The sequence below is a fragment of the Anabas testudineus genome, chromosome 2 (assembly GCF_900324465.2).
Source record: "Anabas testudineus chromosome 2, fAnaTes1.2, whole genome shotgun sequence".
NCBI classification, from domain to species: domain Eukaryota; kingdom Metazoa; phylum Chordata; class Actinopteri; order Anabantiformes; family Anabantidae; genus Anabas; species Anabas testudineus.
Window position 1 is genome coordinate 23,753,818 of NC_046611.1, and position 27,858 is coordinate 23,781,675.

The 27,858-nt window shown below is 41.7% G+C and overlaps 3 protein-coding genes across 4 annotated transcripts; all 3 read right to left on the bottom strand.

The window, feature by feature from the left end:
• Nucleotides 1-10: 10 nt before the first annotated feature.
• On the bottom strand, nt 11-5,921 carry zdhhc23b (zinc finger DHHC-type palmitoyltransferase 23b). The gene is made up of 5 exons (XM_026364372.1): nt 5,592-5,921; nt 4,248-4,393; nt 2,779-3,468; nt 2,154-2,321; nt 11-1,154 (listed from the first exon to the last, which is right to left on the bottom strand). Exons 2-5 carry the CDS (start codon nt 4,382-4,384, stop codon nt 881-883), a joined length of 1,269 nt encoding a protein of 422 aa, XP_026220157.1. The 5' UTR covers nt 4,385-4,393; nt 5,592-5,921; the 3' UTR covers nt 11-880.
• Nucleotides 5,922-8,940: 3,019 nt separating this feature from the next.
• gramd1c (GRAM domain containing 1c) lies at nt 8,941-19,054 on the bottom strand. 2 transcript variants are annotated; one of them, XM_026361814.1, is made up of 18 exons: nt 18,662-19,054; nt 17,924-18,126; nt 17,521-17,644; nt 17,111-17,211; nt 16,506-16,601; nt 16,324-16,404; nt 14,039-14,157; nt 13,801-13,957; nt 13,536-13,695; nt 13,303-13,446; nt 13,096-13,214; nt 12,853-12,995; nt 12,679-12,782; nt 12,149-12,319; nt 11,226-11,292; nt 10,854-10,973; nt 10,377-10,482; nt 8,941-10,169 (listed from the first exon to the last, which is right to left on the bottom strand). In XM_026361814.1, the coding sequence occupies exons 2-18, from the start codon at nt 18,056-18,058 to the stop codon at nt 10,101-10,103; spliced, it is 2,016 nt and encodes a 671-aa protein (XP_026217599.1). In that variant the 5' UTR covers nt 18,059-18,126; nt 18,662-19,054; the 3' UTR covers nt 8,941-10,100. The 2 variants fall into 2 exon arrangements, with proteins under 2 accessions (XP_026217599.1, XP_026217600.1); XM_026361815.1 differs by having other exon boundaries at nt 17,924-18,032; nt 18,662-19,052.
• A 196-nt stretch (nt 19,055-19,250) lies between these two features.
• Nucleotides 19,251-27,112, bottom strand: atp6v1ab (ATPase H+ transporting V1 subunit Ab). Its single transcript, XM_026361817.1, has 15 exons — nt 26,971-27,112; nt 24,210-24,313; nt 23,743-23,871; nt 23,190-23,404; nt 22,971-23,108; nt 22,739-22,890; nt 22,464-22,626; nt 22,269-22,377; nt 22,044-22,166; nt 21,321-21,435; nt 21,169-21,232; nt 20,881-21,084; nt 20,697-20,791; nt 20,354-20,525; nt 19,251-19,879 (listed from the first exon to the last, which is right to left on the bottom strand). The coding sequence occupies exons 2-15, from the start codon at nt 24,289-24,291 to the stop codon at nt 19,787-19,789; spliced, it is 1,854 nt and encodes a 617-aa protein (XP_026217602.1). The 5' UTR covers nt 24,292-24,313; nt 26,971-27,112; the 3' UTR covers nt 19,251-19,786.
• Nucleotides 27,113-27,858: the final 746 nt, after the last annotated feature.

A 27,858-nucleotide genomic window follows, 5' to 3' on the forward strand; every position in this document is an offset into this window, starting at 1 on the left:
CCTAGTTTAGACACAACCTGTCTCCTATTTATCATGCTGCCCTTTCATCCATCCCCAGAAAGATCACCAATTCACACATCCACCTCACCTAAAGGCCACTTTAGGGGGTAGGAGGGTTTGGCACAGGTCTCACTATTATTTCTTTCACACCCTCCCCTTCCATTGTTTTACCGAGCCTATTCAGGCCAATGGTGAAGTGAAACCAACCTGATACATTTGTGTTCTAACCAACCATCTTCAGACTGAAGTAGCTACTTGAATGAGTAGTGAAACATTTCAACTTAACAAGGATGTCCAGTTGCCATGACTCAACTTCTAGATTTATCCATGACACCTCTAACTAAGATCATCTCCTTTGTGAACACTGCAGATAAGTGTTGTATGCACAGAAACCATCCTTGTAATGATATTCAGGCCATGTTTTGGGCAGAACTGACCAATTCCGGAGGCATTGTTATGTTGCTGTGCTTAAATGTCCCTACAAGGATCAACAGATCACTCTTCCTCACATTTTTTTGTTTGCCGCCTCCCAGCAAGGCACTAGAGGAGACACAAGGACAATGTTCAAACATAAGGAGAACAGCCAGTGTGAAGGAAACTGTAATAGTTTGGCAGAACTGGAGTGAGGCAGCAGTAGAAGTAGAAAAGGTGATTGGATACAGATGTATAGAGAAGATGCCAGATGTCAGTGACATTAATGTTCGTTGATCTTATTGGTTTATTGGTTATTGCTATTGCTGTAACAAAATTAGGCAGCTCTTAAGTTTGCTGCTAACAGTAGAAAAACAGTGAAAGGAGCCATGCTGCCATCCAGTGGACGGGAACAGAACAGCAGCCATAACACCCAGACTCATTTTTGAAGTCAGGCCATGTGGCAGCCTTACACCAGATCTGTGGGGGCAGGAGAGGGAAGGTTCACTTTGTCACCCATGGTCATGAACTCGGCCCAGTTGCTATGAAAACCATGAGAGTAGACACCGGTGTCCACAACAAGCCCCCAGTAGGCACTGCGAGCTGTTTTGTTTCGCAGGGCGATGCGTGCCTCACGCTCAGTGATGTTGTGGCTGATATTGATGACCTGCACCAGCAGCAGGTGGAGGAGCCCACCAGTCACAATGCTGCAGTACCACGCACAGGTGAAGCAAAGCGCAGTGCTGGAACACAGACAAGGAGAGAAGGATCCAAATAATGAATCACCATGCAGACATGATATACCAAGCATATGTAGTTAAATGGTTATTAACTGTTATTATTTTATTCCAAAAACTAATTTTTCACCATAAGTACAACACTCACGATTAAATGCAACCTCTTTAAATCATATGAGTGGACAGATCATTTAAAAAAAACACAATTTTAACATCTCCAGGGTATGATAACCATCCAGGTAGGATGTCCAGTAGTTTGAGGTTGAGATAGTTGTTGTGAAGGCCTATTTTAAAGTGTGCAACGCCTCCAGAAGAGAAGGAAACACTCCTGCTCTGTACTGCTCTGTAAAACAGATTCAACACTGCAGTGAAAGAAATACTGTTTAGTCCTTATTTTGTGGTGAATTCTGGGAAGAATGTCAAAATAGTGTCTGATTAAAGATTGTTTAAAGACGGAAAAATCACTTGCGATCTGCCATTCCCTGTTACCATCTGCACTGTGTATATGCCTTTATGCAGAGTTATTCCTTTTAGTTATATTTAGTTGTCTTTGAGCAGTTAGGGAAGTGCTTATGTTTAAAATTTATACAAACAGTTGGTATAAAGATGGTTCAGGGCAGGTGCCTGATCATCGTGAATTCTGGCCTGCACTCTGCACTTAACTCTGAAAACCGCCTTAAACCAGTATCAGGAGATGCGTGCATCAAGTGTGGGTTAAATGTGCTTTTTTTCAGCACCTCACACTAACTGTAGGGTTGTGAATAAGCACAATTAATTTCATACCCGTAGTAGAAACTGGCTTGAAGAAACGTTTTTTCTCGTCTATTCTTTTATACATTGAAGTTTAAGTGAAGAGTTTGAATGTTTGACTTTCTGGCCTTTAGAGTGAATGGGCAAACAGTAATACAGACAAAGCAATTTAAATCAAAGCCATCTGATTTAAAATTACACAGTTTTATATAGTAACTGAACTTTTAAAGTTTTCAGTGCCTCTGTTTTCAGTACCTGTACTGGTCGTAGACCCCAGGGCAATACAGCAAGGCTGTGAGGAGGAATTGTTTCGGACACACACTCTGTAGCACCAGGCTGATCCCATACAGAGACGTCAAGAGGAAGAGGATGAGTGTAAGCAGGAAGCTGCGGTGATTGGCCTGCCCCACGCAGTTGTTTATCCTACCTCGGCAGAAATGGAGGGGACGCACAAACACACAAGTAGACACACAGGCAGACAAAACATCATACTGAGACTCCAGGGTTACACTGGACCACACACATGCAGGAACACACAGAAGTGCAGGAGTCGATGGACAGCTGGGAAATGATTGCTTATAGCTCAAATTAAAATGTATGATGTTCGACTCAACATACATACATATATATATAAATATATATATGGTCAGTGAAGACATAGCAGGTGTGAACACACACGAGCAAACACTAATTTCAGTCTGAGCTCATTTCATATACATTTACTTAGGAGAATTGTTATTAAATTAAAATGAATTGAAACTTTTTTAAGTTAGTGTAGAGAAGACACTAATGGACAGACAACTGCAGTGTTTGAAGTGGGAGATAAAGAGGAAGAAACAGTGAGAACAAGCTGAGTGAGAGGCATTTTAATGAAACCCACCAGACACAGTGGTGGTCGAGACGCAGCACGCAGACGCCACAGATCCGACAATGTCCCGCCCTCGGGGGCTGCACCACCCTGCACACAGGGCACCAGTTCTTTCGGCTGCTTTCCTTTAGTTCCACTCCCGTCTGCTCCATTAATCCCGCCCGGTTGGTTACTGTCATCGTCACATTCTGCCTCCCTCCATTGAGGACGGGGTCTGTTTCTGCCAGAGGGCTATAATAAGTCACCGTGCTATGAACGGTTTCTTGGTTTGGCCGTACAATGCCAGGTTCTCTCTTGGTGTGGACAAGAGCTCCCAGGGTGAGAATGACTCCCACGGTTACCACCACTAGCTGGACCAGGTTCACATCCCCACGGGGAAACACCTCTGTGATGAACAGGTAGTACATGTACCCCAGAGAGAAAAGTGCAAGACTAAGGAAGAAGAGCGTCCGCCCTTTCTTGTGGTGAGTGAAGTAGTAGTACCACAGTACCAGGCCAGGCAGACCTGTCAGGACTACCATGCCAATGAGGAAGTGAAGAGCGGCGATGTGCAGCAGGACAGGAAGGAGAATAAGAGGTGGGATGACTGACAGGTCTACTTTTCGTGCTCCACCCCACAGCCAGGGAACACGAATCCGGTCAGTGACGACTGCACTCAGCTGTGACAGAGATTCAGGTTTCTGGGGCTCCCTCTTCAGAAACCTGATGGAGTCACAATCAGGTCAAATGTGAAAATGTATGTATAGGTCCATGGTATAGCTGAGAAAACTGAGGACTGTGATATACAGATAAAAGCACAAGCTTTTAAATACATGGTAGAAACCAGTGTCCATCTTTGACACCTCTTATTGCACCTGTGATTCATGAATAAGTTGGTTGATTTCCTAACACACTTTTTTCCCCACTTAGTTTTAGTGTCATGAAGTAGTAAAGCTAAACACAAAAAAGCACAGTTTAGGCAAAATTCAGAAAAGTAAATGTTATTTTGCACTGAAGACCTTTCTTATATATATATATATATATAATTATAAATTAGGACTTTTAGAACTGTTGGTCTAAGAAACCAATGGTAGTAGAATAGTAGAAATGCACTGGTCTGATATGCCAGCTTAATATCGGCACTGATGCTGACTGGAGTGGTTAGGGTATTATGATGTGACCAGTCGAGTTAGTTAGTCTCTTCATCATTCTAATTATAAAGTGTTTCAGGTGTCTGGTGTCTGACAACCTGACCTCATATTTCTAACGATGAGCTCCATAGAGTATTCAGATATCAATAAAAGGAGAAGGTGAATCAGTGATCCGCTAATTCAAAGACTTGACTTTCAACCCTGTGAAATTGTAACTTGTAACCAGTTTTTCACTTTTTTCTGGCAATAAATGGACAGAATCAATCAAACAGATTATTAGAAAATAATCATTAGTTGCAGGCATAGTTTCAAGATATGTTAAGTTACATAGCTCATGTCATTGTCATTCACCTGTCACAGGCATCATCCAAGTCCTCACAGTCACAGCAGCAGGCTGCTACATGACTTCGCTCTCCATGTCTGTTCACATACTCGCAGCAGCACAAGACGTCCACGTCCTCCCGAGCCTTCTTGGCTTGCTTTTTCATGATTTCAGCCTGTAATATATAAACACAAATATGATCATTAACTTTGCTTTGTTGGCATTAGGGTTATTGATGAGAACGAGACAAGAAAAAGTGACATTATTAATACATTGAGTTAAAACACATTTGCTGAAATGACCTTTGCATTCAGCAGCTTATCAACCATTTCCATGTGTTTTAGATGATGGAGTGGTTCCAAACAGATTTGAACCACGCAACACTGCAAAGCGGAGCCTGCTTATTTGACTCTACCCTGTGCACCTCCAAACCTCCCATCTGTCACACATCTGTCATGCTTTAACGATTTACAGCAACAGTCCCACTACTGTAGTCTGTTGGCTTGTTCAGACAGCACAGATGAATTTGGGCTGAGGTGAGGCAGTGGCAGCTTTTAGAACAATCGCAGGTCTCGAGTTACAAAGAAAAACAAACACACTTCGTCCAATTACCAGTTTACTCTAGCATTTATTGGTCACAGCATAGAACAGTCACTGTGAGATAGAGTGAGCTGAGGTGATCTCATTATTGATTGCCTCTCATCTGTGCACCGTAATTACAACATAGGTGCACAAAATAACATATTTAAGCAGCACACGAGCCGTGATAAATAATAAATACCCTGCACTTGTTCCAATTAATCATGTTACTTAACATGTGACAGCAAATCAGTGAGATCTTTGCATTGTATTTCCACAGTGTGCTGTGCTGTCAGGGCTCACATTACATTACAGGGTGGAAGTGGTTTGATCCACTTTAGGGGTGTGTGATGCCAAATGAAACGCTTCCTCCAGCCATGGGTGAGAAAATAAATAAAAATAAATAAATTAAAATATTTTAAATGACCACTGTGAAATCAGAGAATATGTCAAACCCAGGTGTGATGTGTTAACTAAAACTAAACTTAGGTTGACTTTAAAGTACAGTCTAACATTTCTGGGTACATCCCTGCTCTTCAGAAAAGTTTCCAAAACACCAATGACTGAAAATAATGGCATCCGCAAAAATTATGACTTATTATGATTTATAATGATTATTTAGGATAAAGTAAACAGCTCAGATGTCCTCTGACTATGTCATTACCTGTACTGTGCTCACTATTAACTAGGATTAATGTTCATATAACACGTGGGACATGCGGTTAACTAACTAATCGCCGACTGGAGCTCACGGTTCACCCAGTTTCACACCGTCTAAACGCAGCTTACCACACCTGAACGAGCCGCTACATCCCGGTGCTGTCAAGTCGCTGAATATCGACGATTTCCCCGCCGGCTTCTGGCGGAAGTCTTTCTCCCGTGAACGGCTGTCGTATCCGGGGTTGTCCGGAGCTACAACACGCTGCCGTGGAAGTCACCAGCACAGCGCGGTCGGTGACCGGCCCGGGGGTCGTGTGTGTGTCCGGGTCGGACCGGGGAGCTCCACGCTGTGGTTCTGGTTCGGTGTTAAAGACGGAGCTGGAGACAGAGAGCCGCAGAGTCAAGGTTCCCTCATGACGTCATTGGAGGTGGACTCTCCCCGCCCGGAAGTCATTTAACTACAGGGAGCAGAGGACAGAGGTACAGGTATCTACTGAAGTTACAGGTATCTACTGAAGTTCAGGTATCTACTGAAGTTCAGGTATCTACTGAAGTTCAGGTACAGGTATCTACTGAAGTTCAGGTATCTACTGAAGTTCAGGTACAGGTATCTACTGAAGTTCAGGTATCTACTGAAGTTCAGGTACAGGTATCTACTGAAGTTCAGGTATCTACTGAAGTTCAGGTACAGGTATCTACTGAAGTTACAGGTACAGGTATCTACTGAAGTTACAGGTACAGGTATCTACTGAAGTTCAGGTTCAGGTATCTACTGAAGTTCAGGTACAGGTATCTACTGAAGTTACAGGTACAGGTATCTACTGAAGTTCAGGTATCTACTGAAGTTCAGGTATCTACTGAAGTTCAGGTACAGGTATCTACTGAAGTTCGGGTACAGGTATCTACTGAAGTTACAGGTACAGGTATCTACTGAAGTTACAGGTACAGGTATCTACTGAAGTTCAGGTATCTACTGAAGTTCAGGTATCTACTGAAGTTCAGGTATCTACTGAAGTTCAGGTACAGGTATCTACTGAAGTTCAGGTATCTACTGAAGTTCAGGTATCTACTGAAGTTCAGGTACAGGTATCTACTGAAGTTCGGGTACAGGTATCTACTGAAGTTCAGGTACATGTATCTACTGAAGTTCGGGTACAGGTATCTACTGAAGTTCGGGTTCAGGTATCTACTGAAGTTCAGGTACACGTATCTACTGAAGTTCGGGTACAGGTATCTACTGAAGTTCGGGTACAGGTATCTACTGAAGTTCGGGTACAGGTATCTACTGAAGTTCGGGTACAGGTATCTACTGAAGTTCAGGTACAGGTATCTACTGAAGTTCAGGTATCTACTGAAGTTCGGGTACATGTATCTACTGAAGTTCGGGTACATGTATCTACTGAAGTTCAGGTACAGGTATCTACTGAAGTTCGGGTTCAGGTATCTACTGAAGTTCAGGTATCTACTGAAGTTCGGGTACAGGTATCTACTGAAGTTCGGGTATCTACTGAAGTTCAGGTATCTACTGAAGTTCGGGTACAGGTATCTACTGAAGTTCGGGTTCAGGTATCTACTGAAGTTCAGGTATCTACTGAAGTTCGGGTACAGGTATCTACTGAAGTTCAGGTATCTACTGAAGTTCGGGTACAGGTATCTACTGAAGTTCGGGTACATGTATCTACTGAAGTTCGGGTACAGGTATCTACTGAAGTTCGGGTACATGTATCTACTGAAGTTCGGGTACATGTATCTACTGAAGTTCGGGTACAGGTATCAACTGAAGTTCGGGTACAGGTATCTACTGAAGTTCGGGTACAGGTATCTACTGAAGTTCGGGTACAGGTATCTACTGAAGTTCAGGTATCTACTGAAGTTCAGGTATCTACTGAAGTTCAGGTATCTACTGAAGTTCAGGTACAGGTATCTACTGAAGTTCAGGTATCTACTGAAGTTCAGGTATCTACTGAAGTTCAGGTACAGGTATCTACTGAAGTTCGGGTACAGGTATCTACTGAAGTTCAGGTACATGTATCTACTGAAGTTCGGGTACAGGTATCTACTGAAGTTCGGGTTCAGGTATCTACTGAAGTTCAGGTACACGTATCTACTGAAGTTCGGGTACAGGTATCTACTGAAGTTCGGGTACAGGTATCTACTGAAGTTCGGGTACAGGTATCTACTGAAGTTCGGGTACAGGTATCTACTGAAGTTCAGGTACAGGTATCTACTGAAGTTCAGGTATCTACTGAAGTTCGGGTACATGTATCTACTGAAGTTCGGGTACATGTATCTACTGAAGTTCAGGTACAGGTATCTACTGAAGTTCGGGTTCAGGTATCTACTGAAGTTCAGGTATCTACTGAAGTTCGGGTACAGGTATCTACTGAAGTTCAGGTATCTACTGAAGTTCAGGTATCTACTGAAGTTCGGGTACAGGTATCTACTGAAGTTCGGGTTCAGGTATCTACTGAAGTTCAGGTATCTACTGAAGTTCAGGTACAGGTATCTACTGAAGTTCAGGTATCTACTGAAGTTCGGGTACAGGTATCTACTGAAGTTCGGGTACATGTATCTACTGAAGTTCGGGTACAGGTATCTACTGAAGTTCGGGTACATGTATCTACTGAAGTTCGGGTACATGTATCTACTGAAGTTCGGGTACAGGTATCAACTGAAGTTCGGGTACAGGTATCTACTGAAGTTCGGGTACAGGTATCTACTGAAGTTCGGGTACAGGTATCTACTGAAGTTCGGGTACAGGTATCTACTGAAGTTCGGGTACAGGTATCTACTGAAGTTCGGGTACAGGTATCTACTGAAGTTCAGGTATCTACTGAAGTTCGGGTACAGGTATCTACTGAAGTTCAGGTACAGGTATCTACTGAAGTTCAGGTACAGGTATCTACTGAAGTTCAGGTACACGTATCTACTGAAGTTCGGGTACTGTATTGTTGTTTTTACTCCACATGTTGACAGATATAGTTACTAATTTGCAGATAATCCATAATATAATGAACAAATAAATTATTTTATGTTATCAATTAGCCATGAAATATAAAAATCAGCTTGGCCCTAAATGTGTGTGTGTTATTTATTTTGGTTCAGTTCTGGTTCCACAATGATTGTGAACCTAAAAGTCAAGATGTGCTTAAGTATACAGTCAGCATTAATTTAAGTGTCTGAAAAGTAGTAGAGAAATTATAAATTGTAGAAATTATAAGGACTTGCATTCTCAAATCATGCGAAGTAATTGATGCAATGTCACAATACAATGTAAGCACCACTGTTACACTTAAGTAACCCACACAAAGTTACAAGTTATGCTTTTAATGAAGGAGCACTTTAATTGGAAAAATAAGAAATTAAAGATGCAGTAGTCTGACAGTCTATCATTGTACCTTCAATGTTAGCAAGATAAGAAAAGACATCCAGCAAGAAACTATTTATTAAAACAGAGCATGGCAATCTGGCTTATAATGTTTAAAAAAAAAAAAAAAAAAAAAATTAATAAAGGAGGTCTGGGTTGTAGAAGTTATGTTGTGTGTAAGGAAATTACAAAGTGCGCCTTTTGTCTTTAAAATGCAAGGATGGCACCTGCATGTTGTAAACATCAAACAAAGCTTAAGTGAATTTACCATGTCACCAACAATTCATGAAGAAAAAAAAAAACAAAAACAAAAACCTGTGTCTAGTGTTGACAGAGTGAGTGCACACTACTGAGGTAATCAAACAGTTCCACCGACACTGATCCTACATCATTAGTGAAATATTTAAAATGACACCAAATCATACATTTCTTTAAACATGGCTCAGTGCAACATTTCAGAAAAAGATTAACTACAGTTTTATGTAGACATAAGATAAAGTGGACATGTCACCATTGTTTGCATTGTTTTGTAAGTCACTTTGGATAAAAGCATCGGCCGAATGACTAAATGTAAAAATATATTTTTTGAAAAGACCCAGTTAAATTTACAATTTAATGTACATTTCAGGCTCTAGCCAGTCCTATACACATTAGGATAATACACATCCTATACAAAAACACTAATAATAAAAAGAGACAAACTTTCAAAATTAATTCCACGATTCTATGATTTTTATTGGGAGAAAAACTGATATCTAAAACAAAATGTATATCTAAAACAAAGCCTTACTTACAAGACATTTGTGCAAAAATGAAATATGTGCAAACATGTAAATAGATAAAATTGTTTTAAATATTAAATTCAGTTCCCATGGATAAAACTAAAGTATTTACAGTAGTTCTTTTGACATGACAGGAGGCTTTTTGGGGGCAGGTTTTCTGAAATCTAATGCCACCATTTAAGAAAAGAGTGGAAAAAACAGCCAGCCATGGCAGCCGGCAGTAGCCCCCTCCAGAAATCTAAACCCACTACCCCCATTGTGTGGCTGACGGATTTAACTTTGTCCTCCCAGCAGTCAGTCTACACTTTTAAAAACATCCTGGCACCTGAGGCCTCACCAGAGGGCTTTTGGGACGTGTAACCCCTGGTAACATATTGCACATCAGGGATCTGGGGACATCTGCATGGCAACATCACTGGATACCAGAGATTTCCTCAGAAGCAGGTCAGTATTACAGCACTTTCCTTCACAGGGTCATCGGCAGGTGTTGAGCATCACTGCGGTGCTGCTGTTCGATTGGCCAAAGCAAAGTTCTGCTGCAGTACCACCAGAGAGCTGCGGAGCTGAAAAGAAGAAGACCTGACTCAGCAGCGGCAATGCCTGCTTTAGCTTTTAATTGTTACGAGACACCTATAAGATGAGCTCCCGCAGCGTTGTAAAAGAAAAACATAACATGCAAAGATCTACTTTATATAAAGGAGAATCAATAGTTTATATACACTTTAATCCCATTCTTTAGTACGATTTCCATTAAACACCAACTGACCTACCTGTTCTAAAAGATTGATTGAGTCCTGCAGCACAGTTTTTAGTAGGTACATCTCTTCTTTCGTCCTGAATCCAGGTTCTTGTTTGGGACCATATTCAGGGACAAAGCTGCCAAACATCATAACAAAGAGCAATTGCTTTGATGTGCACAATTAGATATTTAGCTTTGCTACATGAAAGTGGCACAGCACACAAAGCACACTGATAAAAATGTAAGAAGAGATCTAGGAGTGTCATTTACATAACCACATTTACTGCAGATGACAGTTTCAACACTGAGTCATCAGAATAAGAGCTCTTATAGAGTATGTGGGCTGCTTAAACGCCCCAGACAAGAAAAGGTGGAAGAAGTCTAACCTCTTCCCCTTCTCCGCCCACACCAAGACTTCTGCTTTCTGAGTGATCATGGCATATACTGATAGAGTTGCCATGAGAGTTTCAAGATATGCATGTTGCAAAATAACAGAACGTTTTCTGACCTGGCCTCACTCCTCTCCCTCAGCCGATGCTTCGTACTGAGATACATGCGGTGGGCCACATCCTCCATGGCCCACAACTTGAAGAACAAGCCCAGATTCAGCACCGTCAGAATCAGCAATCTGGAAGAGACCTAAAGTTGTAAATGACCACTGGTAGGTGTGCAAAATAACAAAGAAGAGAGAAGTTTGGAGGAATCTTACAAAGACCAGAAATTAACAGTCAACACTTAAATGTAATATAATGACATAACACTGAATTGCAGACACTGCATTTCATAGCCAACTGTCAGTAGTTGCCCAAATTGCTTTCATCATACACTGTATATTACAGACCACATTGTTAAGAGGTGTGTTTGCAAGCTGTTAACTTACATTACACTCATCCCTGCTACTATCGTAGTGGTGTTCCACCTGTACAAGTTTTTCATTTCCATAGCACCTGAAAAACAGCAGGACAGAATATATGATTCTTCAGTTTTCAAACAGCCTGCAGGTCTCAGAGCTGCCTTAAGTATGAGAAGGCTTTGCACTGGTTTGATACACGTTTCTGATTAGAAGTTATTTCCAACTAGTGGCGATTTTGCAACAGCCTGACCTATAAATGCTGTTGTTTTCGGTGTGTGTCATATAGTTACTTTGGTTCCATCAGTAATGTTGTCTCTGGGTTTCAGCAGCTGTGGCCGTTGTCTGACATGCTGTACTGTAAACCTTGTCCTACTCCTCTTTTATGGCTTCATCATGCTTTAGGCAAATTTTGCTCGTTTCAGCAGCAGCAACTGTACTTGATGTGCTGCAGTCTCCATTTGAATACCGATATAATTTTTCAAAGAGCTTGAGGTCTTGTGTTGTCACCGTTTACTGCAGTCAAACAGATTTATTACAAACTTTAAAATGTGCTTGTTGGTGACCTGTGTGCTCGGCATGTTAAAATACACCACTGCCATTATAAAGCTTGTTTAACAGAAACACCTAACACTCCATCCCCATTTCCATTGAGAAGATCACATTTGAAAAAGAAAAAGATCTCAGCTAAGCAGCCTTGAAAGGTTTAGTTAAAACTTTAGTTAGAATTAATCCTATTTTTGGTCATATTTAAATAAGACTGTTCCCTTTCACCTGTCCATCAAACATGACATTAGAGCCAGGCATCAATTAGATTAGTAAAAAGACTGCACTAAGGTAAATTAATCCACCAATTAGCACCTCTAAAGCTTACTAGTTAATATGTTACAGTATATCCAGGCTTTGTTATGTTGAACTATTCCTGCAAAGTGATCATTAAAGATGTCATGTACCCATGTTGCCATCTCTGTGCTGTTCTGGGTCTTGCCCGTACTGCTTGTTGGGCTTCATGTGCTCCGGCAGAGTCCGGCTGTAAGTCCGTCTCCTCCTCCGAAGCCCACCCATCTTTCCGTTATCGCCGCCTCCTTGATTCATCTCTGCTTCCTCCTCTAGCAGTTCTGCTTCTGTACAGTGTCATCAGAGGGCAAGAAACAGTCAAGCGCAAACACGAGGCTGACTCAGATGGTGTCAGGCAGTAAAAACACCAAATGGTTTCAAAGTCAAAATGCAACATGTTTGTGTACACTCATTGCTACGGGTAACTGAAAAACAAAAACATCTGATCTGTAACCTTTGGAATATGTGAATAATTGATTAATGTTTTCTGATCATTGCCCATTACAGTCCCTTTGTCCTTCCTTGACTACGAAGCTGTATCATTCACGTCAGCAGAGTGTGATGTGTGGCGAAGGAAACGGATCATATTCAAGCAGAGATAAAAACCACAGGCCGGGGAAAGAAATCAAATGCACAGACTGCTCACCCAGCTCTCTAAAATAATCTTCTATGCCACTCCAGGAGTTTTTGGTGATAAAGGACTTGACCAAGCCCCACGGCTGCTTCTTGTACTTCACGTCGGTGTAAACCCTGGCAGCACATCACGTGTTAAATGACAGTCTCACAGAAAATATAAAGAGGACAACAGGTGACACCATACCTTAGTCGACACTTCCGCTTCGAGTTACTTATGATGTAGTATCGGTTTTGTGTATAGAAGTAGTCGTGATAGGGGACATCGTGAGTGTACACCTCTGAATCCACAAGGTAATATTGACCATCTCTGGATTCTTTGTACAGCGTCTGAAAGATAAACAATGGACAAATAAGCAGCAAGCAACAATTCACACGTTTATTCATTCATACGAGCGTACACACACTATTCACTCCTATGTAGACACACCTGGTTCTCTGTAGCAGTGGAGAATTTGCCAATCAGAGGGTTGCTGATGGTTATTGTGTAGTTCAGACTCCGTTTCATGTTTCCCGAGGCGTCCTTCTGCCACGATGTAAAGCTGGCGTCTGAATACAAGAGTGAGAAGGCACATTTCATTAGCCAGAAATGCTGAGAAGATTCTCTGTGAGAATTGCAGAAAAGAACAGGTCTTACTGGTTATTTTCCTGACGTTCATAAACCTGCGGGTGAAGCTGGAATCAGTGAAGAGCATCTCAAACATCTTATTAGCACTGATGTGGAAAACCTTGTTTAAATAGAGTCGGCCCTGCACCTGGGACAAACCCACTCGCTCCTCCACTGGTGGGGAAAAAGGCAAATATTAAAGCACAAGGGTACAAAGCACAAAGGCTCTAACTTTATCCAGCAGCTGTGTGATGTCCTCTCACCTTCCCCCAGGCTTTCTGAGCCACTCTGCTCAGACACACCATTCTCATTGGCGTTGAGATCAAGACAGAGCGAGGAGCGCTTGGAAGCCCGTTCTTGCATTAAACGGTCCACTGGAGGGATGGGACTGCGCCTCTGAGACGGGGTGTTGCGAGAGTCATCCTGCAGCAGTGGGGGAAAAAAAAGTTTAATATATTTACACATATAACTAAAAATGCTGAGATGTGCATAAGTCTTGCGATTTAAGTAAAATGTTAGCATCAGTACTGTGTTCACGGAGCTCTGAGAGACAAGAGGAGAGGAAAGGTCATCCCCGTGAGGCGTGGAGGCCTCTAAGGGACCATGCTCCACCACAGACAGGCGAATGGAAGGGGTCCGCTCCACCCTCGCCAAGCTATCGTCACCACCAGGCTTCACAGTCAGGCTGCAGACAAACAAACTGATTTTTATATTTCCATACATTATAATTGTGTGTTGACGGGTAGGCAGGTGTGAGTGTGCTCACCTGGTCTGCATGCTCGATTCTGCTGAGAATTGTAAGTTCTCCATCTCTTCATGGCTCAGGCCCAGGTCTTGCCCATAATGCTGTTTAACCATCTGCCACAACTCCAAGCTGGTCAGAGGCTGAAAGAGATTTTAGAAAAGAGGGAGGAGAGGTCATAAGGACACGAAAACCTGCCCGTAGATATCTCTTCTTGTCCAATAAGGACTCTGCTTCCGCAGATACAGACACCATAATGTCAACATGTCTTGGTTGCAGGTTACCTGGAAACTAGTCACAGTCTTTATTCATTACCCCACAAACAACCTGCAAACTTTATTGTCTCTGCACCGCTTTGATACTGAGCTCTTATTTTCAGTTAACCCTTTGCAACCATGAGAGAGCAGTCTTAGAAATAAATAAATCCATCCATCAATTCATTCAAATGAAGATATCTGAACAAACGATGCCTTAAAACAAAGTTAACTAACTCAAGTTGACAATCTGTTTTAATTTAAGCCTGTAACAACATGTTGCGCGAAATGGCGAAAAGTGATATAATGTTCGGTTTTATAGGATTCACACGGAAAATAAATACGGTTGTTTTTTTTTTGCCATATGGTGTTATAGCTGGTGTCAAACAGAGAGCGACTAAGACACGATCGGACAGGCTTTACTTACGTGTCTGTGGACATTTCACCGCAGCTGTCAGAAAGTGATCCGGAGCCTGGACGCACCGCGCACTCGCATTCAGGAAGTCCTGTATTTGAGCGACTTCAGGGGCGTAATGACGCACCGCCCAGATTTACTCTAGATAAAAAGGTAAATACAAACTCGTTCTGCCTTTGCAAAGTTTGGTTCACAGATAATTAAAGACGAGAAAGGCTCCTTTGTTTTGATGTGGGTCCGCTAAGTAGCTTCAGCTCCGACACAAGCTGCTGAGCCGCCAATGCAAATCAGCCCTCGTGGCCACACCTGGAGAGGTCAATGAACTTCAGACGCTGATGTTTTCATGCAGGTGTTTTTGCTCCAGACCCCAGCAGACATACATCCCTGTGGGTCGAGCTGCTACAGTGCCCGTCTGCAATAGTAGGCAGAACTTACAAGATGTAGGAACAAGTGCTTTGTGTTGGGAATACGCGCATGATGATCTTCTACTTTGACTTTCTCATATTCTTAACTGTTTATTATCATTACATTACAGTAATTAATTATTTTGAATCTTGAAGTAGAGCAAAAGTACAAATAGCAACATAAATGTAAGTCAGCAGAATTTAAAAAAAACATATATTCCATTATTGTATTATTACCAGTGTAGAGTATTCTTGTGTGTTGTATTGTGCTGATACTCATTTGTTTATTATTGATAAATTACATAAAATATTCAATAATTTAATATTTTCAATGTAGTATTTGCATTTGTTTTTACTTTGTGCTCACCAATTAAAACTTTTTGTTCACATGTTTCTAATGTCACTTTCATTTTTTGCATCCAAACTGCCTAAAGAGCTTAACATTTCAAATGTTAAATATTTACAATTCATCTCTCATGCACTTTCTCTCTACAGACATTTCAGCAGATTTGTGGCTTGACCAGAGCTGACATACAGGCTCGCACGTTTACTACTTTTACTGATTACAAGTAAACTGAAAATTCAACTGTCTGTGGCGATTACCTTTGCAGCTACGTTTTCAACATTAAGCATCAACTGATTTCAGAGGTTTCTGGGTCTGGGCCCACTTAAACAAGTTTTTTAAATTCTGATGCAAATTTGCCAAATTAACTGTATAACTGTTTAAATTTTCTGCACATGCAGCTTTCTGTGTAAGCAAACACATTTACTTTTCTCCAGAAACTGTAGCTTATTATCTATTCACTTTTACGGTGTAAAGAATTGGGTCTAATGTGACTAAGCTGAACTCTAGTGAGTTTATTTTTAAATTAACTTCAAGAAACGTACGTCCAAACACAGTACCTCAAAATGTGGGCCATGTCCACATAATGTGTTTGGACAGGTATGTGTCCAACAGACAACAGCATGTGTCTCTTGGACCCATAAGCAAACTCAGCCGCTGTGTCCAGATCTTTAGCCTACATGTAACAGCAGAGCAGCAGTGATAACCTCAAACTGATTAGATAAGTGCTGTACAACAGGGTAAAGTCACAGACCCGCTGGAATTTAGTCACAGCTGTCAAAGCATACAACAACAGTAAAGTCTCATGCATCAGCAATAGTTACTCCTACATGCAGTATTTTAAGTGAGGGGACAGCATGAGGGTGTATCAGGTGAGTGGAGCAGGGCCTTACTTTCTCTGTAAGAGCTTTTTGCCACAGGCGGAAAACGGCCTGATAACTTTTCTCTCTTGCTGAGAAGGAAGTGAAGAACAACTGCACGTCAAGACATAAAAGAGATAAAAAGGTAATAAATGTTATGTTTTATCAAATGTGAAGTGAACTATGAATCACGGTTCTGTTCTAACACAACGCACCTTCTCTGTGTGGGTGCAGATCTGGATGGCATTGGGAATCAGCCGAGCCATTTTCTCTCTTGTCACACTTGCAATGTCTTTCAGGGTCAATGAAATCTATAGATAAAGGGACAGGTTAATTGTTTTTTACTGTCATAAAAGAAAAATCTAACTTTAGACACCATCTAAACTGTCAGATCCTCCTTCATCCTCACTTATGTTGTGAGGACGTCTTTTTCTGACTTACTGCTCACAGCCATGAGTTGATCACTCGCTTTAATCATATGATTGGGTGAGGCTGCCACAAGTGGAACAATTAGTGTATTCTCCTTGTTATTTTCTTTGTGCGTCTTGGCTGGCTCTCTCTGTAGTTGTTCCAAATGATTGCTATCTGTTGCATCTTAAAAAGGGCCTGTTGTCTGTTTCTGGGAGGCTGACATCTGACTTACTGTTATTTGACTTCATAAACCTTCCCTTTTTGCACACTCTTGTGCTAAAAAATATAATTAGGATAAAACAGCAAAGGTCTCTGCAAATATTTGTTTAGATTTTGTTGATTCAATGACATATTTTCAGTGTACAACTCCTCCTTCACACCGTACAGTCCTCCTTCCCTATATCAGTACCTTCGTTCCTCGAAACACATTGGTGTAGAAGCAGAGACAGTTCTCCGAGAGGTACAGGCGTCCCTGAAGGAGGATGTCCCGCTGGAGGGCACATGGGTAGTCTGAGGGAAAAAGAAATCATGTATATAACTCAGCTGAAATTGTCCCATCAAATGAGTGTGCCCCAAGTGTATTTTATAGAACAGGTTGCTGTAGTAAGATATTGCTGTGTGCTTATTTAACTTCACAAAAGTACAAATAACATGTGACTACTTATTATTTTGTGGACTGAAAGAATAATATTGAAGTTTAAGAGCATGGGAGTAGTTGGAACGGAGACATTTTGCACAATAAGTATATTATTTATACAATAAATACCTCGATCCCAGCTATTACAATGCACATTACATGAAGCAGCCTTTTTAACTCACCCGCTACAAGTCTCTCTGACTCCGGCAGTTCTTTGAACAACTTCCTAAACTCGTCAAACCTCTGTTTGTAGGAGGTAACAGGGGTTTGAGGTGCAGCAAGGCACTGTGCCTGAGGATCAGAGCTCTGATGGAGCAGAGATGAAAATGATTTAGACCAAGACATTAATGCTGTATTTATTTAGTCACTGTGTTACTTGAACGAATGAAAATCTGTGTATAATCCTGACATGAAGTTAAACCAGCTTGACAGTGAAACATCTCCAGTGACTTTGAGTAATGATGATACAGCACAATTAGCCATCCTATTGATAATGAAAAACTATATGAAGCATTCAGTAAACCAAATGCTCCAGCTGCAGTAGCTTTATATTATTTGGGACAGTGGGGTGTTTAGGTCTTTTACCTCTTCATCAGAGCTCCACCTGACATCCACCAGGGATGTTGTTTCATCTGTAATGTCATCGCTGGCCACTCCTGACCTGTTGGATATTTGGTCCATCTGCTCCGCTGCGCTGCTCAGACAAAAATATGGCATCATTTCAGCTTCGCTGTAGCTTCTCCCCACGGAGAAGGAAAGTCGAGGGAACAAAAAAATAACCTGTGGGTCTTTTTGAGATTGAGAAGGTTAAGAACACGGCTCTGAGCCTCGGAGGCAAATCACGTCAAACGGGGAACTGGAGCAGCAGCACATGTGGAGTCATTATCAGTGCAGCATAACTGGTTTGACTACACCGAGAGTGTTGTCAAACCAGAGCTGAAACCTTAATGGACGTATGAATCTTCACAGACACATGTGGCAAGTTGTGGTGGAAAGGTGTCGTTAAAAGCACGAATTTACGTTTCCACAGTGAAAACGTTTACATACATGGGAAATTATTTTGCGTAAAATGCATTCGCCTGCGTACTCTGCTCCCCTTTTCACGGTTAGATTGTTATGGCTGATATGAGGTATCACTCGTCAAGCATGTTGAGTCTTATCAATGAAAACCAAGATGATACAAAGTTATAATCAGATGTATACAGAAGCCGCCGTCAGTCATGTGCCTGAATCGTTTTACGCACAGGTGGTGTGCTGAACGCTCCCCACGTCTCCACATGCTCGTTATCTGAGATTTATATAAAGTTGTTGTCCGTCACTCACCTGAGACGTAGTGGACCCAGGATTTCTGTTGTCTCCGAGCGACTGAGTTAGAAAAAGAAAAAGTGAAGACAAGACCAGTTTGCCGGACACAGCGCCGAAACTCCGCTAATGAGTGAAGCGTGCGCTTCCTCCGCCCTCCTGCAGGTGCACCTCATTCAGCCAGGGAAACATACCTTAAGGGAGTTGTCACCCTATTGGTGACGCTCATTGGTCTTCATTTATAGTTAAGGGCTCCAAAATGACCTCTCCCTTCATTAACTCACGAGTCCTCAAGAACGAGTTGTTTCCTATTATAGCCTAATACTTCTGGTTTCGAGTAATCATCAGGGCAAGCTACTGCATTGTCGAGTTGTTTTTAAAGGAACCAGTTTCATTGAAGATTTTAGTTCAATCCCTAATCTATTATTAAAAGCAAGCACTAGTCTAAGCTCTGGCCCTTTAAAACCAATTTATTTTCATAAGCTCACCTGAAGAGCAGGGTGCAGGAGACTGCAGAAAATGAGTGATATGCAGAGGAACCAGTTCGACAGCATCATCAGAAACTATGAAGTCAAACAACCAAACACACACACACACACACACACACACAAACATTTTTTCCCCATGATTTTATTCTTTGGGCAAAACATGACTGAAGTATTGGACAGCAGAGCGTTGACTCTTACACATTCACACAGCAAAGTACACAACACTGCACAGCGTGAAACACAACCATAAAAACAAAAAGAGAGAACAGAGCCTTTGAGTCATTATGCTGGCAATAAATAGACTGACCTTAGTAAATTTATATTCAATACTCTTCTGTACAGATGGTCTATGAATTACAATTACATCAACCGAACAATTGTCAGGGAAAAGCAACTGGGCTACACACAGAAATCGAAAAGAAACAGGGTGAAGAGATCTCTCTTTCATACACACACGCACACACACTTTCCATGACCATGCAGAGGATCCAGAGTCAGCCTTTATGAGGCAACAAATACTAATGAATACAGTACATCTTTCTCTTTTCCCTCCACATGAAATTGTGTAAACACATCACCCACAAAGAAGCACAGGGGAACACACAGGTTTTGGGAATATGACAAGGTGGAATGTGATTCTGCAGTGAGTGGTGGGAGCCTATTCCTCCAATGTACGGAAGCCGTTCTGCATGTCCTCCAACAGCTGAGCGTACTCGGCCTTGATTTTTGCCTCGCCGTCCTTTACCGGGTCCTGTACAAGTAGAAAAACACTCTCTTACAACATGAAAGGAAAAAAGGGGACCTGAGAAAAACGAGGGACTGTATTCTCACTGTGTTCTCCAGATATAAGTCTCTCATGATGTGAGGGAGTTGGACAAAAATGCTTTCAAATACACGACATCCAGTACGAGTAAAATTCTCAGAGCTCACTTTTGGCATGTTTATTTTTAACTTCTGGAAACTCATGCTGATTAAGCATGTTGCTTTTTTCTTTTGCAGCATGTGACATGAGTCATCCAGGCCTATGTATGTGGTTTGTGCTTACTGTTGTCACAATGTTTCTATGCAACCCTAAACAATGGGTCTCTCTTGTAAAAGAGACTTTAACACGATTAAATACAGCAAATGTTCAGTCAGTCGTGTTTTGAAACGTATCATCTATTTAAGAAGCACAGAACTGACACATAAGACCCGGTAAATACATTCACACAAAACCCACACGCACCTTGAATTTCATCGAGCTGATCCTGTATAGGATTTCTCCCATGTGCTCCCTGATCATGGCCCAGGTGATCTTGTTGTCGCTCTGAGCTGTGGTCTCGACCGCGTGCCTCGCCATGTCGTAGAAAGCAATCGTGTTGGAGAGGATGCCCACTGTCTTATAGAAGGGACAGAACCTGAGGAGACCAGCAAAAGTCAAAAATCAATATATTCAATCAATACAAACCTTTCAAGTTATTTTTGATGCACAGACAACAGTTTAGTTTCACCTTCACTTTATAAAGTCTGGTCAGTAATTGTGACAAAAAGTGAGCGTGGTTCATGTGTGCAGTTCAGTATTATGTTACCTGTCATAAGGAGTGTAACCGTTCTGCTGCAGGAAGTCGTCTTTGATCAGTTTGGCTACTTCCAGAGTGATTTTATCTGTCTCTGCCAGTGATGCCTGTTAGAGTGGTTATAATGTTAAAAATTATTAACGAAAAGTGAAGGAGGATCTGTGTTCACACAAAGATTAAATCACTGCTGAATTACCTTTCCAACAAGCTGCACAATCTCAGCCAGGTCCTCCTCCTCCTGCAAGATCTCCTTAGCCTTGGTACGCAGGGGCACAAACTCGGGGAAGTGCTTGTCATAATATTCATCTAGAGCACGAGTGTATTTACTGTAGCTGATCAGCCAATTCACAGACGGGAAGTGCTTCCTCTGAGCCAACTTCTTATCCAGACCCCAGAACACCTGAAATAACAGGCACACATTAAAAGACGTCTGATCGACAAAGCTGAGCTTCTCAATTAGGGTGATTAGAGTTTGATCGTGTACCTGCACAATACCAAGTGTGGCTGAAGTAACAGGGTCAGAGAAGTCACCACCAGGAGGCGACACACTGAGGAAACAACACACTTTTTCATTAAATAGGCAACAAAACACAAGCAGAGTAATGTCTCCCTCTAGTGACACAAAACTGTACTCACGCTCCTACAATACTAACGCTGCCCTCTCTCTCTGGGTTGCCCAGGCACTTCACCCTGCCAGCACGCTCGTAGAAGGAGGCGAGACGGGCACCCAGGTAGGCAGGATAACCACTGTCTGTAAGCAGATACAGTCACACCACAGTTCACAGCTCAGTTTTTTTCTAGTCGATTACGATAACACGTAACGAGGTAAAACATTACAATAATGCACCACCTTTGTGAAAATTCAAGCATTAAACATAAAACCCCAGCAGCCCAGAACCTGAGAATCTGGAACCATTTAGTTTTTAGTATTAGAAAAAAAAAAACTACTACTACTACTACTACTACTACTACTACTACTACTACTACTACTACTACTACTACTACTACTACTACTACTACTACTACTACTGTTGTTGTTGTTTGTTTGTTTTTTTATTTGGCTAAAAGGCCCTTCCTCACTAAATACACAACTGTTTTTAACAGATATTAGAAGCCAAAGGAAGAACAGAGAGTGCGGGTCTTTGACCGGACTGTAACATTTACGAAATTCACACATTAACTACAACTTCCTTTTATAAAAAGAGAAACTGATCACAAAAAAGGGAAAAATTAAAGACCTGATTTGTACAAATTTGTTTCTCGTTTCCTGTTAATCCAGGGTAACATTTCCCATAACCAACTGCCAGAAACGGTCTAGAATCAGCCTTTATTTTTATCTCCAAGAAACTAGAAACTTACCAGCAGGCATCTCAGCCAGACGGCCAGAGATTTCCCTGAGTGCCTCAGCCCAACGGGAGGTGGAGTCAGCCATCATACTCACATTGTATCCCATGTCTCTGAAGTACTCAGACAGCGTGATCCCTGCCAAAACAACCTGAGTTAGTATGCACTACACCTGTGAATCACTCTGAAAGAATAAAGTAAAGCTCTATCCCGCCGGGGACAGCTGTTGGGGACAGTTACCTGTATAAATGGAGGCTTCTCTGGCAGCAACAGGCATGTTGGAGGTGTTGGCCACCAGCGCCGTTCTCTTCATGATGCTCTCTGTCTTCCCGTCCACTTCCATAGTCAGCTGTTGGTCAAACCACTGTTAGTCACCCTGAATACAGATTTAAATCACTTACTTGGACATATTATGGCATCTCTATCCATACCCACCTCAGGGAAGTCTCGAAGTACTTCTGACATCTCGTTACCACGCTCCCCACATCCTACGTAGATAATGACATCGCTGTTGGAGTACTTGGACAGCGACTGGGAGATCACAGTCTTACCACAACCAAAGGCTCCTGGGATGGCTGTGGTTCCTCCCTGCACACATCTTTACAAAGAGAAGAGGGGGGGAAAAAGTGACAAATAGAGTCATATAAAAAAGGTTTAAGGTTTTAGGTTTATTTAAAAAAAAAAAAAAAAAAAAGAGATGTGTGACTCACGGGAAAAGGGCATCCAGCACTCTCTGTCCAGTCAGCAGCGGGTGGTTAGCGGGTAGCTTCTCTGTGACGGGCCGCACTTGTCTGACAGGCCACACCTGCACCATGGTGAATTTCTCCTTCACCCCCTCAAACTCCAGCTCCATCACCACATCCTGACACAGATACATACACACCATCAACACAAAGCCACACCCAACAAGCTCAACTGCAGCTGAAGGTCTGCCGGACTCACAGTGACGTCGTAGTTTCCAGGAGGAGCCACGTAGGTCACAGTGCCTCGGTTTCTGGGAGGCAGCATGATCTTGTGCTTGATGAGGGAGTTCTCATACACCATACCATAGATGTCTCCTCCAGTGATGTGACTACCGACCTAAGAGAGAAGAGAAGAAGTAGATGTTAAATCAGACTGACCTGAGGATTAAGAAGACCTGTCGTCTGCACAGACTCTTACCCGCAGGCTCTTGCTGGGAGAAAAGTCCCACTTGAGGTCTCGGTTGAGGGCTCCAATGTTCACACCTCTGGGAATGTAGATGCTTTTTGTGATGTCATTGATGTCCTTTAGGGGTCGCTGGATACCATCAAAGATGGATCCCATGATTCCTGGACCCAACTCCACCGAGAGAGGTTTCCCTGTCCGCAGCACGGGATCGCCAACGGACACGCCGGCTGTGGTCCAGCTCAGGAAAACCCACCAGAATTAGGACAGGAGACCAGAACTGTTTCTAATAGAAGAGCGGTGGTAGAATGTTCTGTTTTTGTGGTCTGGTTTTTGTGATTGCTCGTGTTTTTGTTGTGTTAAGATCTTAAAGTATTTGGTTCATTACATGTATGTCTTACATATTTTGACAGTATGTTACCTGATTGGACATAGAAAGGGGAACAATTTGAGAAAACGTTTATGAAGAATTGCCGTTTTTGAATTTATCACAGTTTTGATTGTCATGGGGCCTATGACATGAAACAAAGGCAGCACGCGAACAAAGCACAGCAGAAAAAAAGGATACATGTCTCCTCGTAGACCTGGATTGTGGCCATGTCTCCCTCCAGCCTGATAATCTCTCCCACTAGTTCACTGTGGCCGACACGGACAAGCTCATACATGGCTGCTCCAGCCATGGCTGTAGCTGTCACCACTAGAAATATAAACAAGGAAAACAATCAGGCTGAATGCAGTTAAACAGTAGAAGTAGACAAAGAGCAGCAGCTGAGTCTCATTCTTCTTTTATCTCTTATCTCAGCTTGAATATTGTTGAGAAAATTCACAATGAAAATGACATCTACAGCACATTTTTATCCTTAATGATTTTCACACATTTGGGTAGTTTGTACTACTCACACACTTCCCTAACGGTAACTGTCTGGGTCTCATGCTCTTCAAAATTTAAATCTTGTATAGCAATGTTGTGTTATAAGAGCAAAGTGAACAAAGAGTTTCACTTTAGTGTGTTAGTGGAAATTTGTGGAGGCCAACCTGGTCCGGAGACTCCATGGACGTATCCAAACTGGCTCTCTCTCTCCTCATCCCTGATCTTAGGCAGCTTGGACATGTCCATCTTGACTGGTTTATGAGACTAACTGTTGGGAGAGCAAAGAGGAGAAGAATACCGTGAGAGATATTAAACAACATCAGTTACATTTTATTATTTATATTGTCCTTATATTTCCCAAAAGCTATTTGAGTTATTGTTACTGGTACCTGCTTCCTAATAAGTTTTGTATTGTTAGTATTTGTTGTAAAGATGTCTTATAATCCCATGAGGGATCGACCATGATAAGGCATGATACTTATATTGAATGCAATTCCGTTCAATACTATTGAAGTAACCAGAAAATTGCAGGTGAGGCAAACAACTCCTCTGCTGTTGTCACTTGTCACACAATAACTATATCCATCTACAATAGGAAATACATCTGAAAGCAGACAGGCTGCTAAGACAAGTCTGTTCAATCTGGTTAATATGAAGTGAAGGAAATTAATTTCTCTCAAACATGAAACACTTTATTAACAATACATTTACATGTAAAAAGCATAGTACATCCACTTCAACAGTAATTTTCAGCATAACATTTAAAACTAAATGACTTTTATGGGTTTAACAAAGTCGTTAGTCAGCGTAAAAGAAAAGAACAAAATAATAAACTGAAAACATATTAAAATAAAAGGCGTTTTAATAGCAAACAAAAAAATACACTAATCAACAAAATAAAAGTGTTTATCAGAGTGCTGATACCCCGTTTCTGGCACCTCCTTCTGTAACCAAGGAAACCACCAGGAGGATCCATCACCGTTCACGCCTCCATGTTTTAGTGTTACCGAGCCTGATCTAGGCCTCCCTCCTCCTCCTCAGCTGCACACACCTCAGGTTCAGTACTACAGTCAATCAGCATGACGCTGTGTCTGAGTGACTTTAGAGGGAATCCCACAGCGCAGCAGGTTTCTCTGTCTTCTCTTCACGTAACATGTATAAAAGCCCATCATGCTTTATTTTCATATGCAGAAATAAATCTTTAGTCTTTCATTTCAAGTCTTCCATGATACTTTTGGATTCAGTATTTTCCAATCTCTATTTTTTTCTTTTTTCGGACATATTTATATCCCATACATCCCAGCAGTCAGTCGTGACATCAACCCATCCCCACGTAGAGCTCACTGCAGATGCTCACAGTGAAGATGAGGTTTATCTGCAACACACTGTGGCCTGTACTGTACATCACACTCAGCAGAGCTAGTCAACAAATACATGGTACTGAATATCTGTGTTCCTCATTTTTCACCCTCTATCTGACAATCATAACACACACACACTACATCTGTGCCCTTTCCTTGTCCTTCCCCCAATGCACAGATCTTCCTGTTTACGCAGCCAGCCTGCTTAGTCCATCTGTGCAGGGATAAAGCAGCTCCACCAACAGGTCAATGCAGGGAAGGCAAGAATAACTTCTCAATACAGCTTCACTCTGTTGGACTGCTGCATTTTTTCCAAGACCAAAAACATACAAAATTACCATAGTTTGAATAGATAATTAGGTAGATGTTTACTTTAAAGGCAAACTGAGCGCACAATTCACAAGAATGACTAAACCACCTCATGTGTGAATGTGTACCTGATGTTTTTTTAAGTGCCTTCAAAGACAACAGCTGCAGCTAGTTTTCATGCAGTCAGCAGAAAAGATCTATTGTTCTAATGATTAGTTTATCTTAGATAAGACCATTTTCTATTTGCTTTAATAAGGCTAATTATACTACAAATAAACTACATATAAACCTTGAAAAGGTTTCCAACAATACACCATTTGTTCTTCACTCCCAGATGAATGAGTTATCAACAGACATGACACTTGATCATATGATGCTGCACATGACTGAGTGGTCTGACTATATGAGGCTCTTTAAGGAAGTGGAAAACTAGCATGGTGCAAAACTGGAAAGTACAAATTACAAGTGGAAAGACTGGAGAGCCCCCCTAAGTCCACAAAAAATGGGCAAAGGGCTGACTACAGATGATTGTACCCTTCATTATTCCTACTGCCCTTAGATGCCCTGCTGGCTTGTTTGTGATGAATAGTAAAGAAAAGGTAGAGAATCGGAAAACGAGGTTTGTTTAACATAGAGAAGACATACTGAATGAATATGTAGCTGCATAGTGTCTGTGCAGAAATAGGCTCAGAAATGTTGCATGTAAGTGACATGACCAAGCAAAATAACCTGGCACGTTGATGTTAGTTAAAACATCTGGGATGAAGCCAGCTGACTGCAACAACAAAAAAACTCATTCCTATTGTATTTAAAGCCCACAGTCGTGCCACTTGGAGGGATTTCACGACATGAGACCTGCCAGGTAGTCTTCATATGTTGATGAGCACGGCTCTGAGCCTTGGCTTTGAAACTGATCTCAGTGCAGGATCTTCCAACAGCTTTCCTCGAAACTGCTTTAATGTCGCAACATGGCGAGCCTAAAATCAGGCCGATTAATCATAAACAAACCTTTCCGTAAAATCCGCTGGCTCCCACTTTAAGAGAGAGCGACTACAACGTTAGCTAACCTTGTAGGTAGTTCAGTATTACAAAAACGATAGCAAGACTGGTCTCTCGGCCTGGCTGAAAATTGCTCGCTCTGCCGTTTTGGCGCAACAGAGGAGCTAAATGATTTCATTATCAACACACAAGAGAGCTAATCTCAAGTCACAATGTCGAAATTACACATCACTATAGAGAAAAATACAGTATTTACCGCCTGGTGCTTTGCTGTCTTGCCTCGAGAGAGAAACGGTGGTTGCTGCGATGCGTGACAGCAGACTGAGATCAGCTGACTTCATTCACTCGTTGCTTGGTTTTACTGCTGGGCCCCTGAAACTGACGCCATTTTGGATCCGCCCCGGGTCCACCGCAAAGATTTTCAAGTGCTCAACGTTGAGGATCGATCGCTCTGGATTAGTATTCGTCTACAGCAATTACTAAAACGGGTAGCATAGGAAGGACCATTTCCCCTCAGTTGATATTTGAATTAGTTCACTAACTTAATCATCAATACGATTCTGCTGCCAAGCTGTGATAATAAAGAAAATACAGTCCATAGGCCACGTCTACTACGTTCAAGTTAAAGGCTGTGTAGGTGTGATCTCCCGTGTGATAAATATCTTTGCTGAAGCGTTTGAGCCAAAATGGAGGCGCTGTCGCAAAATCTTGTTAAATGTGTACGTCTCCATTTCTTAGACATTATATTATATTATATTATATTATATTATATTATATTATATTATATTATATTATATTATATTATCGGAAATAAACGCGTATGTCAAATCTTTTTATTCAGTAATACCTATTTAAGGTTGCCTTATGCGGGTTGTATGAGTTCCTTTAAAAAAGAAAAGACTTCAGAAAATTACAGAAACTACCCCAATGATGAAGGTGGTTGTAAACATCGATATAATGTACGTCGACGTATGTCTAAGGTAGAACCCAGCGTACATGTAAAAACAGATTTACCCCGAGTGGGGACTCACAGGCATTTTCTCGGTTAGTAATCCCACACTGTGATTGTCAGATCATACTCCCAACGATAATACTGATAATAATGACTCTTAGATTAAGTCCTTTAATTATATACTGAACAATA